Consider the following 13201-nt stretch of genomic DNA (forward strand, 5'->3'; position numbering starts at 1 on the left):
TATTGTTCGCCGGTTAGATCGGCCACTAGCGCACACGTGTGCGACCAGCTGCTGTTTCGGAATCCGTATCGAGGGAAGAAAAAAATAACCATGCGTGGACGGGACCCGCTCCTAAATGTCCATGTATAGAGACACGATCAGGGACATCCGGACGTTTTCTATTTCGTTGAATGACGCGCGTTACCCGTCGAGAGAGACGAAACAATCGAGAAACTCGATTTCCCAATGAAATAAATTTGCAAACGGACTGCGAACGTACGCTTTTGCGTACGATCAAAATTCTTGAATCGGCCGAAGAGCAATTGACAGTTTCGTCGTGTTCGCTTCGCGAGAGAATCTGAACGGAATACCGATCATCTTTGTTTAACGCAAATACACAGTGATTTCGTCGTTTACGAGCTATCGTGCAGATACTTTACCAAATGGTAACTCGATATATACGAGATTTTTAATATTTTTTGGAGTTAGGACCGATTCCGATTGGGGCCCGTTTAACCGATGACGATCATCTCTCAACCTTGTGTCGGACACACCTGTCTCTACATCCATGTTAAAATCGTCCCTGCAAATATAATCCAAGCCGGGATTTCGAACGATTCCACACCGATAGAAGGCAACTGTGGTTACCTTGTCGCAACGTGGTCATGGCCCCGACTGGTCGCGAGACACGGTGGTCAGGATCGTCCCCCCCACCCCCTTACTTTTACTTTTGCATCTATGAGGCTCGTCGCTCGCGAGCGTGCATATTCCGCGCGGGGCTCGTGATTCTCATTTTTGTCCCCTCTTATTCCCGAATAAAGGCCGTACGTACCGATCGCGAACGTGTAAGCATACACGATAATATTTCGAAATGAAAAATTCGCTTGTTCGTATTTGAATTACGTAAGGGGTCGTTCAAAGCACTATTTCGTTGATTTCGTAGCTGGTCGCGATGCGCCCACGGCTACCGGACGCGAGTAACTTTCCTACGGGGACTTTTATCGAGATTTCGAATCCAATGTCCACGTGGGAAATACAGCGATACCATTAAACAGAGTCGACGAAATTATACCTAATCTATAAAGTAAAAAAAAAATTCCCTTATCTTCCAATTATGATCGTTAAACAGGTGTGTTCGTTACCGATCGAAAACGTAACTGTTCATACGAAATTGGAAATAACGCTAGCGCGCGATATCCGAACTGTCGACTCGATGAGAAAATAATTTTAAAAAAATTAATAAGCCGCGTTACATGCGGTCGAATAGAAAAGACCGCGCAGCTTTGTTTGAAAACGACGCGTCCGTTATACAGACGGATCCCGATCAAAGTTTGACAGCCGTTCCAAAATGCAAATACACGTTGACAAAAACGTGGACAGGTGAAATGAAACGAATATCGATAGATCGATTGACGGTAGACGTTCTCACCTTTTATTCTCATCCGATCGACAGATTAACGGATGAATCAAAGACCCGTAGTAGCTTGATTAGCATCCTGATCGCAGTAGCACGCGACGTCGTTGCGCGGCGCGCACATACACTTTTTTCGTCGATCACCGATTCACGGAAACTGCGTTTCAGGAGCGCGCGACAGACCGCGGCGATGCTACCGAAATGATTTACAGCGCATGCGTAATCCCCCTCCGCTAAATCACGGTTTCTCTCCTTCTTCGTTGTTCCTCCTCACGCGGGGGGACACCTTCTCTTTTCACGCCGATTTTCACTCTTCCTCCGCCGACACGAGTGAACGCGTGAACAACGAGCACGGAATAAATAATATGTAGAATAAGATTTACCAAAAATATCAGAATCTCTGAAAAATTATTCACTGGGGAACCTTGTTTTGCATTAACATTCTTCAAAATCGGCTTCTGATTTTTCTCGTCGCTAAATGTACGCTGAATCTTGGGAGGTCTCCGAGTAGGTGTACAGATAACGTGTCTATCGATTATATCTATATATAAATAAAATTTTACTATTATGCTAGAATGGAATATACAGGAATCATTGACTTTTGTCATTAATGAAATACAGTAATCAGTTAAATTAGCAGACTAGCGATCGAAACAAATCGATCGTTGAGTCGTTTTGTTATTGAAAGACCGTTCAAAAACGCTGATGAAAATTCGACGGCTGAGTTGGCTGGGCAGTAGAGTAAACCATTCCGGGCGGTTGTTGATGGGTCATCGCGTGACTTTGGTGTTGATGAAACTCCGGAGCTCCGTGCGGACCGTTCAACCTAACGCGTTTTGCGTTCTGTCCGTGATTATGGTCACCGTTTCCTTGTTGTTGCTGGTTCTGCTGCTACAATTCCACCGTGACCGTGAGAAGAAACGTTTTTTAACAAGCATATATAACCAGATATAGTTACCGTTTGTTGCTGATTTTGTCGAGCTTTGTTTTCAGTCTTTTCCTCTGTATCGTCGTCCGTTAAAAATTCTCTTTTAGGATACGGAATAGGACATCCGGCAAATATGCTGAAACGTTTTGAATACCGATTAAACCGAGGAACGAGTAACGAGCAACAAAACAGCGAAAACAATAATAACATAGAGCAATACGAATCGATTACATACTCCTGCGTTGGCAGTGGCTCTTCCTGAAAATAGGCGTCTTGCATAGAATGTTCGGACGTAATTCGTTTATTAGGATCCATCATTAACAATTTTTGAAGCTAAAAACGTGAAATTAAATTAACATCACTATCCGAAAACAAAACGGTAAACGGTTAATCAATACAATTCGTTCCATTTTACCAAATTAAACGCTTTGCTGTCGGGTTTTATTTTATGCCGATCCATGTACTTTGTCAAAGAACAGTTTGCGTAACTGCCAGACAAAAATCATGTGCGTTAACAAAAGGTTGATGTATAATAAACGATATTTAAATTAATATTCTCAAACGAATACTTACTTGGATCTTTTAAAATCTTTTAATAACGTAGGATGTTCAGGCATTTTCTTAATATCTTCCCAATCCTTTTCTAACGGAAATCCCATTACATTGAATATCCTGAATGGCAATTAGTTCCAACACTTTATTATTTTCTAAATAAATTGCACACACGAGCAGAACTATCATTAAAATATTAATATCTATCCTCTACCTATCTAACTGATCGTGATGATATGGATTGCTGGTTTTAATGTCTTCCTGTCTACAATGAAATATGGGTTCTGATGTTAAAAGTTCCGCGAATATACATCCGATAGCCCAAATATCTGAAAGATAAAAACAAAACTTACAAAGATAACAAAATGGTATAGATAATTTCAATGTTTACCTCTAATTTTATACCTATAGCTTTTGTGTAGTGTCTAGCTCCTAAAAGTAACTCTGGTGCTCTATACCAAAATGTCACTACAACAGGATCCAAATCCGCAAGAGGTTTCAAAGGGGCATTAAACAGTCTAGCAAAACCCATATCTGCAATTTTTACACGTCCTCTTTCATTACCTTCTCCCATAACCAATATATTTGCTGGTTTCTAAAACATATCAAATGTTTATGTTCATAATGAATAACATAATAGTCTTACAAATTAAACCTGTACAAACTAATAATTACCAAATCCCGATGGAGCACCCAGTTGGAATGTAAGTAATGGATACCATCAAGAATCTGATACAACAAAGACTTTACCATACCCTTCGGTACCATAACAGGTTTCTTATTAGCTTTTGCAGCTCTATGAAACTTTATTATATGCTATAAATCAGAATAGAATTAGACTTACTCATTTATTTGTTTCCATGAAAGAAACCTCTGATAAATATAAACCTACCCATAAATCATGTTCTGCAAAGTCAAACAATAACCATACTTTGCGGTCATTGTGAGACAAGAAAACTCTAATTAAAGTAATCACATTGACATGTTTCAGTTCCCTAAGTAACTGTAAAAAAAAATTTATTGTAACTGAACACGACACTCTCCGAATTTCTCAATTAATCATCGAAGAATAATTACTTACAGCAATTTCACGACATGCAGACATTGAAAGACCTGTACCTTCTATTTGTTTTAAGCCAAAATCCTTTGTATCTGGTCGAGATTTTAATTCGCTATCTGGCACGCTAATGAAATTTAAATGGAATAACACAGAACAAATTAACGATTCATTGTAGTTCGTATAGTGTTATTGTATAATCTAACATGAACTAATCAATTACTTTTCATTCGCAAATGATCGATGGAAACATTCAAGTAGAACCTACAACTTCCTGCCCGCACGAGGGAATTTTCGACGAATCATTTAATGTAACATAATATAAAAATGTTTAATACCGCATATCAAAACGGTATACGATCCTATACATCAGGTTAGAAACACTAACCCTTCTTTCCTACGAGCTTTGTAGACGTGCCCGTAAGTTCCTCTTCCAACTTTACACCCTTCGAATTCGAAAAGATCTTCGACCTTCGTACGGTCTTTTTGAGTTTTCATTTTAAATTCATAATCCATCATGTTTATTGTTATCTGTACAATTATCAACTATAAACAAACATCTTCGTACGCACAGAAGGAGTGATCAAATTTTATACATACAATCTAACCCCTGCCACTTCGCATTGTTTATCATCCGTATAATGATTTAAAACCAACATAGATGGCAGTGAGATGTAAATACTTCAAGCTTTCCTCGACTAAACAAACACTTTCTTCCATGGCATCGAATTCTTTGGTGATTCCCCAGGAATCAAAATTACACAACAATAACGATTTAGTGTAACGTTTCTAAACAACATTTAATTTTTTAATATCGAACAATGAATCTGGCAAAACACATATGATGCCATCTACGGCGAAATACTCAAACTGATATCTAATTAGTATCCCATTATTGACGCTAGATGCTTTAGATTTGTAGCGAAATTTAATTCTATTTTACATGATTTACATAATGGCAGAACCAGATAAATAAACTGGATGTGAAAATCGCATCAATTTTTCAGCAATTGTATTGACGCTTCAAATGTATTTCATAGTCAGAAACAGCCGTTTGTTCACTATCATTATCATTATCATTACAATAGAGTCTCGATGACAGCTCGCTTGTGTGTACGTAACAATTCATTCAATCTCTTTATTTTCTGAAAGGCGGGAATAAGAAAAACTGATCCAGCTACACAATAGAATCTCACTTCACTTGTGATGTTGATCGAACTAGTGTGAACTGTAGCGTGTCGTGTACTAACATTGCTTCCAAATACACAGAGCTTTTAAATTTATCCCATAGTATACAATAACAACTCTCCAGCAGATACAAGATACAAGGGACAAAGCTTGTATCGAGAATGTACTGCGTTTCGACCCTCTGTGTATGAGTGTATATAAATACGCAGATCAGATTTTTACTTATTTAATATACGATGGTATAAATTACATCTTATTAAAATTGAAATACTCAAAATAGAAAAACACATTATGTTTTGCAATAAATTACAAAGCCTGTTAAAACAAATGATTAAAAAGTGAATTTGTCTTAAATGTTTTTAATTTTTTTGGTCTGTCTAATAGCGTGATTCTAAATAATATTTGAATTATTAAGAACCGAAAGAAGCTTAGTTTTTACGATTTTCCAAATTAGTTAAAAAATAAAGAGAAACACGCGAGTGTTGTACGACAGCAACAATCGATACTAAAACTTTACGTGTTTGCCTTGATTAATATGCATTTATATATTAGATATGGATGAATGTGGCAAGAAGATGTTTCACTTTAAAAAATGGTTTGACGAACAATTTGACAAATCATTTTTGGATATTTATATATAATCATTTTATAATTATGCAATATAGTACGTTGTAGCTTTTGTTGATGATTGTTAATGAATTGTATACTTTGTTTTAGAACAACTGTTTACAACCCTATAAAGTTATGGTTTACAAATATTATGTATTGTGTATATACGCAATACGTAATACAATACTACTTTCAATTTATTGACATAGTAATTTTACACTTTCGTACTCATAAGTGCAATCGAAAACCATTTAACGTGAACAGAGCAAGGTTATAAAACGCATTACCAGTCATTTATTTCAAAACATAAATTCAATTGTAATTAAAAACAATGCGAAATTTTGTAAGCGATCTTGTAATTTGGTAAGGCAACGTCATAATTTAACATTTTTTTTTAAGTATATTTAAACAAGGAATTGTACATTACATCAATATATTGAAGTAATTTTTTTGTAGCATACTGCTACTACTTTCAGTGAGCCTTATATTTGGAGCTAGTGAAGTTATTAAGTCTCTTGTAAACACAGGACAAACATTTTTAGATTCTCCATCCTACAACTGGATTATTCAGTTGTGTTTAAACTTACTAAGCTATGCTACTATACTTTTGCCAGGCTGTCTCATTTATAAATATGTACGTTACACCAAATACATACAAAGAGGAGGTAAATAGAAGTAATGTTTATAATATTAGAAATATTAAGGAACTTATAAGGAATTGGAATTAATTATGAAATAGGCAAGGGATGCATTCCAAGGATGGTACATTCATGCTTTGTGGGTCACTGCGAAACAGGACTCTTGGACTCTTCTTACTCGTCCATGACATCAAATCTTAAGCAACGTACTTTTATGCAAGATGCATTATTACTTATGTATTGCTTCTTTGGTTTACAAGTCAGTTATTTAACATGGGGTTATTTACAGGAGAAGATAATGACACAGGTATGATTCAATTCATATAAACACAAAAAAATAGATAACAGAAAATTATTAGCTCTGTCCTATGAATTGACAATACACCAGCCACGGTATGGGTACTAATAATAATGCCCACAATACTTCAAACAAGCTTTTGAAGTTATATTTCATTCATCACATCTTTGATACTGTTACATTGAAGCTTATTTTTAAATGCAAGTTGTAGAATAAAATACACAATACAGTTAGAACCATTGACATGTTATGTTGCTCGGTAGTGCCTTTATGATTTTAAAGTTTTGATAATATAAAAATATTTGTGTCTCAGGAATACGAAGATCTTAACGGAAACAAAGACCATTTCAAAGATTCTCAATTTTTAGTATTTGTTAATCGAATTCTGGCATTTTTAATGTCAGGATTATATTTAACAATTCAAAGGCAACCTCAGCATAAAGCACCACTCTATAAATATGCATTTTGTTCTTTGTCAAATATCATGAGCAGTTGGTGCCAATATGAAGCTTTAAAATACGTTAGCTTTCCAACACAGGTAGTTGCTTTTTAATTATTTTCTTTTTCGAAGTGTTCCATTTGAAAGTTGTATTATACCTATGTGTTTCAGGTATTAGCAAAAGCTTCTAAAATAATTCCAGTTATGATAATGGGAAAAATAATTTCACGTACCACGTACGAGTATTATGAATATGTTACTGCAATACTAATTTCCATTGGAATGACATTATTTATGTTAGATAGTTCTGATTATAGAAACGGTACAATTTTTTATATTGTGAATATGGATTTAGTAAAATTGACATTTTCTAATTACTTTGACCTTACTACTTTTAGATGGAGCTACTACTATGTCTGGTACTATTCTCCTAGGAGGCTACTTAATATTAGATAGCTTTACAAGTACCTGGCAGAATGCATTATTCATAGAATATGGTGCAACAAGTGTACAAATGATGTGTGTAGTTAATATGTTTTCCTGTCTATTTACAGCGATGTCTCTATTTCAGCAATCAAGTTTTCCCCTCATATTTTCATTTATGACAAAGGTATAACTTAAACTAATTTCAATTGAATCTGTCTTTGTTACAATTATAATAATATTAATACTTTATAGTATCCCAGATTCATTGTCGATTGTTTACTCATATCAATCTGTTCTGCGAGCGGCCAGTTGTATATTTTTTATACGATTTCTAAATTTGGGCCAGTAACATTTGTTATTATAATGACTATTCGACAGGTAATAATCTTCCTTTTTTAAAAAAAACCGTCAATCCTAGCAGAACATGATTTACAAATCAAATTTTAATTTTGTTTCAGTGTTTAGCTATATTGTTGTCCTGCTTGATATATCGTCATCTTATCACAGTTGTCGGTATAATTGGTATATTATTAGTATTCGGCTCTGTATTTTTACGAATATATTGTAATAACAGACTGCGAGCAATTAGAAGACGTAGAGCTGCTGCCAACAATGTAAAAGATTAATCACGAAAACTATAGGTAAAGCTTTTACTATCACTGAATATTTTTTCTTTTAAATTCCATATATCTTTTATCCGGTGTTCTGGATTTTAACCAATTATTAATATATATAACATATGAATTATATTGATTCCATTTTCAACAGTTTATTATTCAACTGTATACTTTTGCATAAACATTTGAAACGTGTACTAAAACTGTTTAGAACAGAAACGTCTATTGTTTGTTAAAAATGTATTTACTGTATTGTACGTAGTGTGTGTAAATATTATATGTAGGTATATAATTTTTATAAAAAAAAATGTTAATAAAAAAGAAGTCTATCATAAAGTGGATATTATAAACATTTATAAAAGTATAAATATGTTCGCACTCACGCACGCGAATGTGTATACAAATTAAATTAATTAGTTTTGAAGGTATAAAAATTAAGTACGCACTAAGTTTCAATACTTCAATTTCTTTCCCATTTGTATATTGTATACATTAAAATCTTGTAATACTTATAGTTTATATTGTGCTTGCAAAGATGATAGAAGACAACCAAGGAGATACTTATTCTTCGGGAGATGGCGGTCGATATATAGCTATAAGGCACAAGATTGAAATTATTAATTCAGATGCCAATAGGACTAATTGTATGCTGCAAAGAATTACTTCTAGCCTGAGCACATAATTTTGCCAGATCAAAAAGTACAATGTGGCTAAGGAGCTAGGCACAGTTAGAATAACTCCAACAAGAATTGGCAACCCATGTTCAGTCAAGTTTCCTTTTCTTCCGAGATAAATTCTAGCTCCTTCCGTGGCTATGAGGAAAAACAAAAGTGCGAACTCTGTCAATGTAGTGCTTGTGCCAGGAGAAGGCAAGTTTGCAGCTTTGAAGAATCCCATGCCCAATTCGCAAACAGCAAACATACCAAAATAAAAGGAATTTAGATACATGAGAATTTCGTATGTTAAAGATGAACTAGCTATTGTGGGCATCTTATTAAAGTTTAATCAGCATACAAGGAACATGTATGTATCAGACTTCGTGTACAGTCTCTTTACTTTGATCTGGTTTCCTTAATAAGCACGATTTTTCTTTCGCTGTGATTGTTCATCATGATTTATCCCTTTTTTCATTTAGCTGAACAAAATACCTAATCATAATTGTTCCGCCCTGCTCTTAGTTGGGTGCTATTACACCGTAAAAAGTTTAATTGAGTTTCCTGTAATATGACAATGTAAATAGTCGTCACTTTTAACATAACACTATAAAGAAATACATTATTAATTCTTCATATTCAAATTATTGTAAATACATACACATGTATGTAAAGCTTTCGAAATGTGACAATGTTTTTAAACTATTACAACAAATTACGAATATGACTTATTTTTACTGAATACTGACTGTTAAAAACAACGAACTCTTCATTCGGGTTAGAAAGATGTAAACACGAAAAGATCAAGTTGGTAGAGTTATTTTCTGCATACAGTTTGTAAAGACAAGATCAAATCTCAAGAACAAGAAGCTAACGCCATCTAGGGTACATACAAATATATATGTATTGAATTTATAAATTGTAATTAAGCCAATTGTTATTAAATTTATACAAACACCATTACGAATTTTGTATTTTCTTACAATCATTGTATTTATTTATCTACTCATCAAATTAAATAAACAAAAATATATTTTTGTAAGTAAATAAAAATAAATTAACACAGTTTCAATACATTAATTGCTATATACAGTAGATGCTCGATAATTTCCGGATTCATTAATTGATCACTGGGAATGCCCCTCGACCCCACGTACCTCTATAAACGTGCGTACACCCCCCCACTCTGTCGCCCAGCACGTTCAGGACGCAATACACACGGTGTCGCATTTAACTCGCATACTATCACTACAGAAACTGCGGTGTATACATATATTATTGTCTTAATAAAATGCTTCAATGTTTTTAGATATTTTTACATTTCATTATACCTGGTACGAATAATTTATACACGTAACAAAAGATTCTTGCCACTAACAGCTAGCCAGTAAAGAAACTGCTAGCAACAAGAATCAATTGATTAAAGTGAACAAGCTCGCAGCCAATTTGCTCATATTATTTGCTATATAATTCGTCAACTTGTAGGTGATTATGACTGTTAATTATATGCCAAATAATAATGATTGCCCAGGTCTCACCACGTGGAGGTTGCTGCGAATGGAGACCCACCCCCCATCGCGCCTAAACCGTCCCACCCTTTGTGCTTTTTGCAACATTTTCCCCAACGAATCCAATTGTTGATTTAATCGAAGCAGCCCCCAAGATCTTTATATCACGAGAACTATTCGTCACATGAACTTCATATTAAATAAGAGAAATCTTCGTATGAAGTTCACATGAAGAGTGACCTCATCATATGTGATCATCAGAATGAAGAAATGTCTTCGTATGATGATTTCTGAAACAGACCCCGAAAGATTAGAATAAGACATTATGATTGGTATTCATACATGATCTTCATATGATGATTTCTGAAACAGACCCTGAAAGATTAGAACAAGACATTATTATTGGTATTCATACATGATCTTCATATAATGATTTCTGAAACAGACCCTGAAAGATTAGAACAAGACATGATTATTGGTCTTTATACATGATCTTCATATGATGATTTCTGAAACAGATCCTGAAAGATTATTAGATATTCATTATGCATAAATGTAAATAATAATTGCAATAACAATTTCAATAACAATATGTAATAAGCATAAAAGTATATCGATATATTTTTATACATATTTTGGTTCTATAATAGATATTCAAAGTATATGTCACAATAAAACATGGTTACGGACATTTCATTTTACATAAATTTCAATAAGAATTTCAATATCAACATATACATAATAAGAATAAATAATATAATAACATGTATTTATAGACATTTTATTTCGATGGAGTTGAAATTTAATCCCACGACGATACCTAATCTGAAACAGAAAACTCAAGATATTATCTTCTCATCTTGACGAACTTGTGTTCATTGTAGGAATTTATGTAGATAATCTGAAACAAACTAATTCATTGGGTAAGAAGCTGAAAAAGAAACGGGTTAGTACACACAAAATATTAAGAATATCAATCTTTTTTATCGAAAAAAATGAATTTACTAGAACGGTAGACTCGACTATTAAGCAAATGAATTTAAGCAAATAATTGAAGCAAAAAATGAATTATGTCTCTGTGCAAAGATGAAACAAGAATAGATTTTATCGCGACTCTATTAGTTCATTTGTAATATGCAATAATCAATATTTAACATAATAAAAGCATTTAAATCGAAATAATCGCATTTGACTGTACCGAAATTGAAATTATACTTGTATAGAGATAGCAATAACGAATGAACGGCGACTCTACTTGAGAAGTTGCTATCAATATAAAGTATCGAATTTGCATTTGCATATTTTTTCAGCTGCAAGCTTTTCATTAATTGTCAAGCTTAGAAACAATCGCGAAGAAACTTTGATTTTTGCAGAGAGATTCCAAAAATTTACAAAAATGTACACTATTTTGATGTCAATATTGTATGCAAGTAACGTATTACGATTGAACAATTAACCTACTAACACCTCTAACAACAAATAGTCATGCCTACTTCAAAAGACTCTAATTAAACTTTAATCTCAAATTGACTTTAATTTTCATTATTCTTGTGTCAAATGTCAGTAATGATGCAGACATTAATGGTTCAAGAAATTATAAAAGAATGACTGTGTCATTATAAAAAAAATCGAACACTTTTCTTTGCAAAATAAATATTTGTTTCAGCAGTATTTCCAACGCAAACACTTGGCAAATAATACAAAAACAGAATAATAGCAGCCACAATAGGGCGCTGAATCTGTCCACTCTCACATTTCATTTTATTAAAAGAAGAACCCGTGAGTGGACCATTATATTTCTTTACGCAACACTAAATAATTGAATATAATACGAAAAACCTCCCGAGGGCAGCCACGTGGGCGCTTATCACTCGCAACACTAATCATTCAATATCAATTAATGTTCAAAAGATTCTCAAAAAACGCGAATGGTGCTTCCTTTGCTCGCCACACTAATTTAATAAATATAAAAATGAAAAACTCCCGTGCACCTTCATCTCATAATACGCAACACTAACTTTAGGTTGAAATAAACAGGGCAACCATTTTGGGCTGCGTGTGAACCACTCTTTGCAGCAATATAAGCTGCTGCTTTGTGGTTCTGATAATGGTTGCAGCATAGTTTTGGGCGTTTCATTAATCGCAACACTACGACAAACCCGATCAATTCATCTCGCAACACTAATTCAACAAAAGTCAGAAACTATATAAATCAATTAAAATTGTGATCTTTAATTCAACAAGACTTTCATTCGAATAAAAAGTATAAACAATCGCGCTCAGTCATTATCGCAACACTACCCTGAAAATATAAAAATGATTTTAATGCAAACACGATTTCATCATTCGCAACACTATTCTCCAAGCAATTAGGAATATCAAATATTAACAATTTACAAGGCTAATGCAACCCGTGATCTAGTCTCATCCGCAACACTAATTCAAACCGCGATTTTGCCCAAACTTGCTGTTCGTTGGGCCGGGTACATTGGCCAAAAATACTAACTACTACACAACTACAAGCGAGTACAGTGACAAAGTAGTAATGACTCCGCATCCGAAGATGCAGAGCCATTCGGTGCTGCCCTCTTCGATACACAGTTTGTGTTGGGCCACTTCTTTTCTTCGGCGGTCCGCCCGAATCTGAAACCCTAAAACTGCTCGTTTGTGGACGACCCACCGAACTCGCAAGAGTCTTGTACGATCGTACCACAAGTGCAATCGAGCAGGTCGTTCGTTTCGACGTTCCTATCATTCCGACCGCGACCGCGACACAACTAGTTGACCAATTTGAAGAATCGAAATCGAAACCAGAAGCAGACAGCATGCTCCGTCTGGATCAGTTTCGAATCGACGCTACAATTGATCCCGGTAGCAAGACTATCACGCGAAATG

The 13201-nt window shown here is 34.5% G+C and overlaps 4 protein-coding genes across 4 annotated transcripts in view; 1 reads left to right on the plus strand and 3 right to left on the minus strand.

Moving 5' to 3' along the window:
* Window positions 1-2086: 2086 nt before the first annotated feature.
* LOC107194821 (cyclin-dependent kinase 8) lies at window positions 2087-4489 on the minus strand. Its single transcript, XM_015584524.1, has 11 exons — window positions 4319-4489; window positions 3955-4057; window positions 3766-3876; window positions 3549-3689; window positions 3279-3468; window positions 3088-3202; window positions 2895-2993; window positions 2737-2809; window positions 2557-2654; window positions 2352-2457; window positions 2087-2284 (listed from the first exon to the last, which is right to left on the minus strand). Exons 1-11 carry the CDS (start codon window positions 4447-4449, stop codon window positions 2087-2089), a joined length of 1365 nt encoding a protein of 454 aa, XP_015440010.1. The 5' UTR covers window positions 4450-4489.
* Window positions 4490-5909: 1420 nt separating this feature from the next.
* Window positions 5910-8154, plus strand: LOC107194816 (adenosine 3'-phospho 5'-phosphosulfate transporter 1-like). The gene is made up of 8 exons (XM_015584519.1): window positions 5910-6090; window positions 6184-6392; window positions 6467-6672; window positions 6977-7201; window positions 7274-7424; window positions 7501-7712; window positions 7781-7906; window positions 7987-8154. The coding sequence occupies exons 1-8, from the start codon at window positions 6059-6061 to the stop codon at window positions 8152-8154; spliced, it is 1329 nt and encodes a 442-aa protein (XP_015440005.1). The 5' UTR covers window positions 5910-6058.
* Window positions 8155-8672: 518 nt separating this feature from the next.
* LOC107194882 (transmembrane protein 216-like) lies at window positions 8673-9594 on the minus strand. Its single transcript, XM_015584592.1, has 2 exons — window positions 9460-9594; window positions 8673-9362 (listed from the first exon to the last, which is right to left on the minus strand). The coding sequence occupies exon 2, from the start codon at window positions 9133-9135 to the stop codon at window positions 8707-8709; it is 429 nt and encodes a 142-aa protein (XP_015440078.1). The 5' UTR covers window positions 9136-9362; window positions 9460-9594; the 3' UTR covers window positions 8673-8706.
* An 892-nt stretch (window positions 9595-10486) lies between these two features.
* LOC107194573 overlaps window positions 10487-13201 on the minus strand; it is a 9460-nt gene continuing 6745 nt past the window's right edge. Inside the window, exon 9 of the mRNA XM_015584214.1 lies at window positions 10487-10596. Coding sequence (XP_015439700.1) covers window positions 10487-10596 — 110 coding nt within the window. The remainder of the gene's footprint in view (window positions 10597-13201) is intronic.

The sequence above is a fragment of the Dufourea novaeangliae genome, unplaced genomic scaffold, assembly GCF_001272555.1.
Source record: "Dufourea novaeangliae isolate 0120121106 unplaced genomic scaffold, ASM127255v1 scaffold8, whole genome shotgun sequence".
Classification (NCBI taxonomy): domain Eukaryota; kingdom Metazoa; phylum Arthropoda; class Insecta; order Hymenoptera; family Halictidae; genus Dufourea; species Dufourea novaeangliae.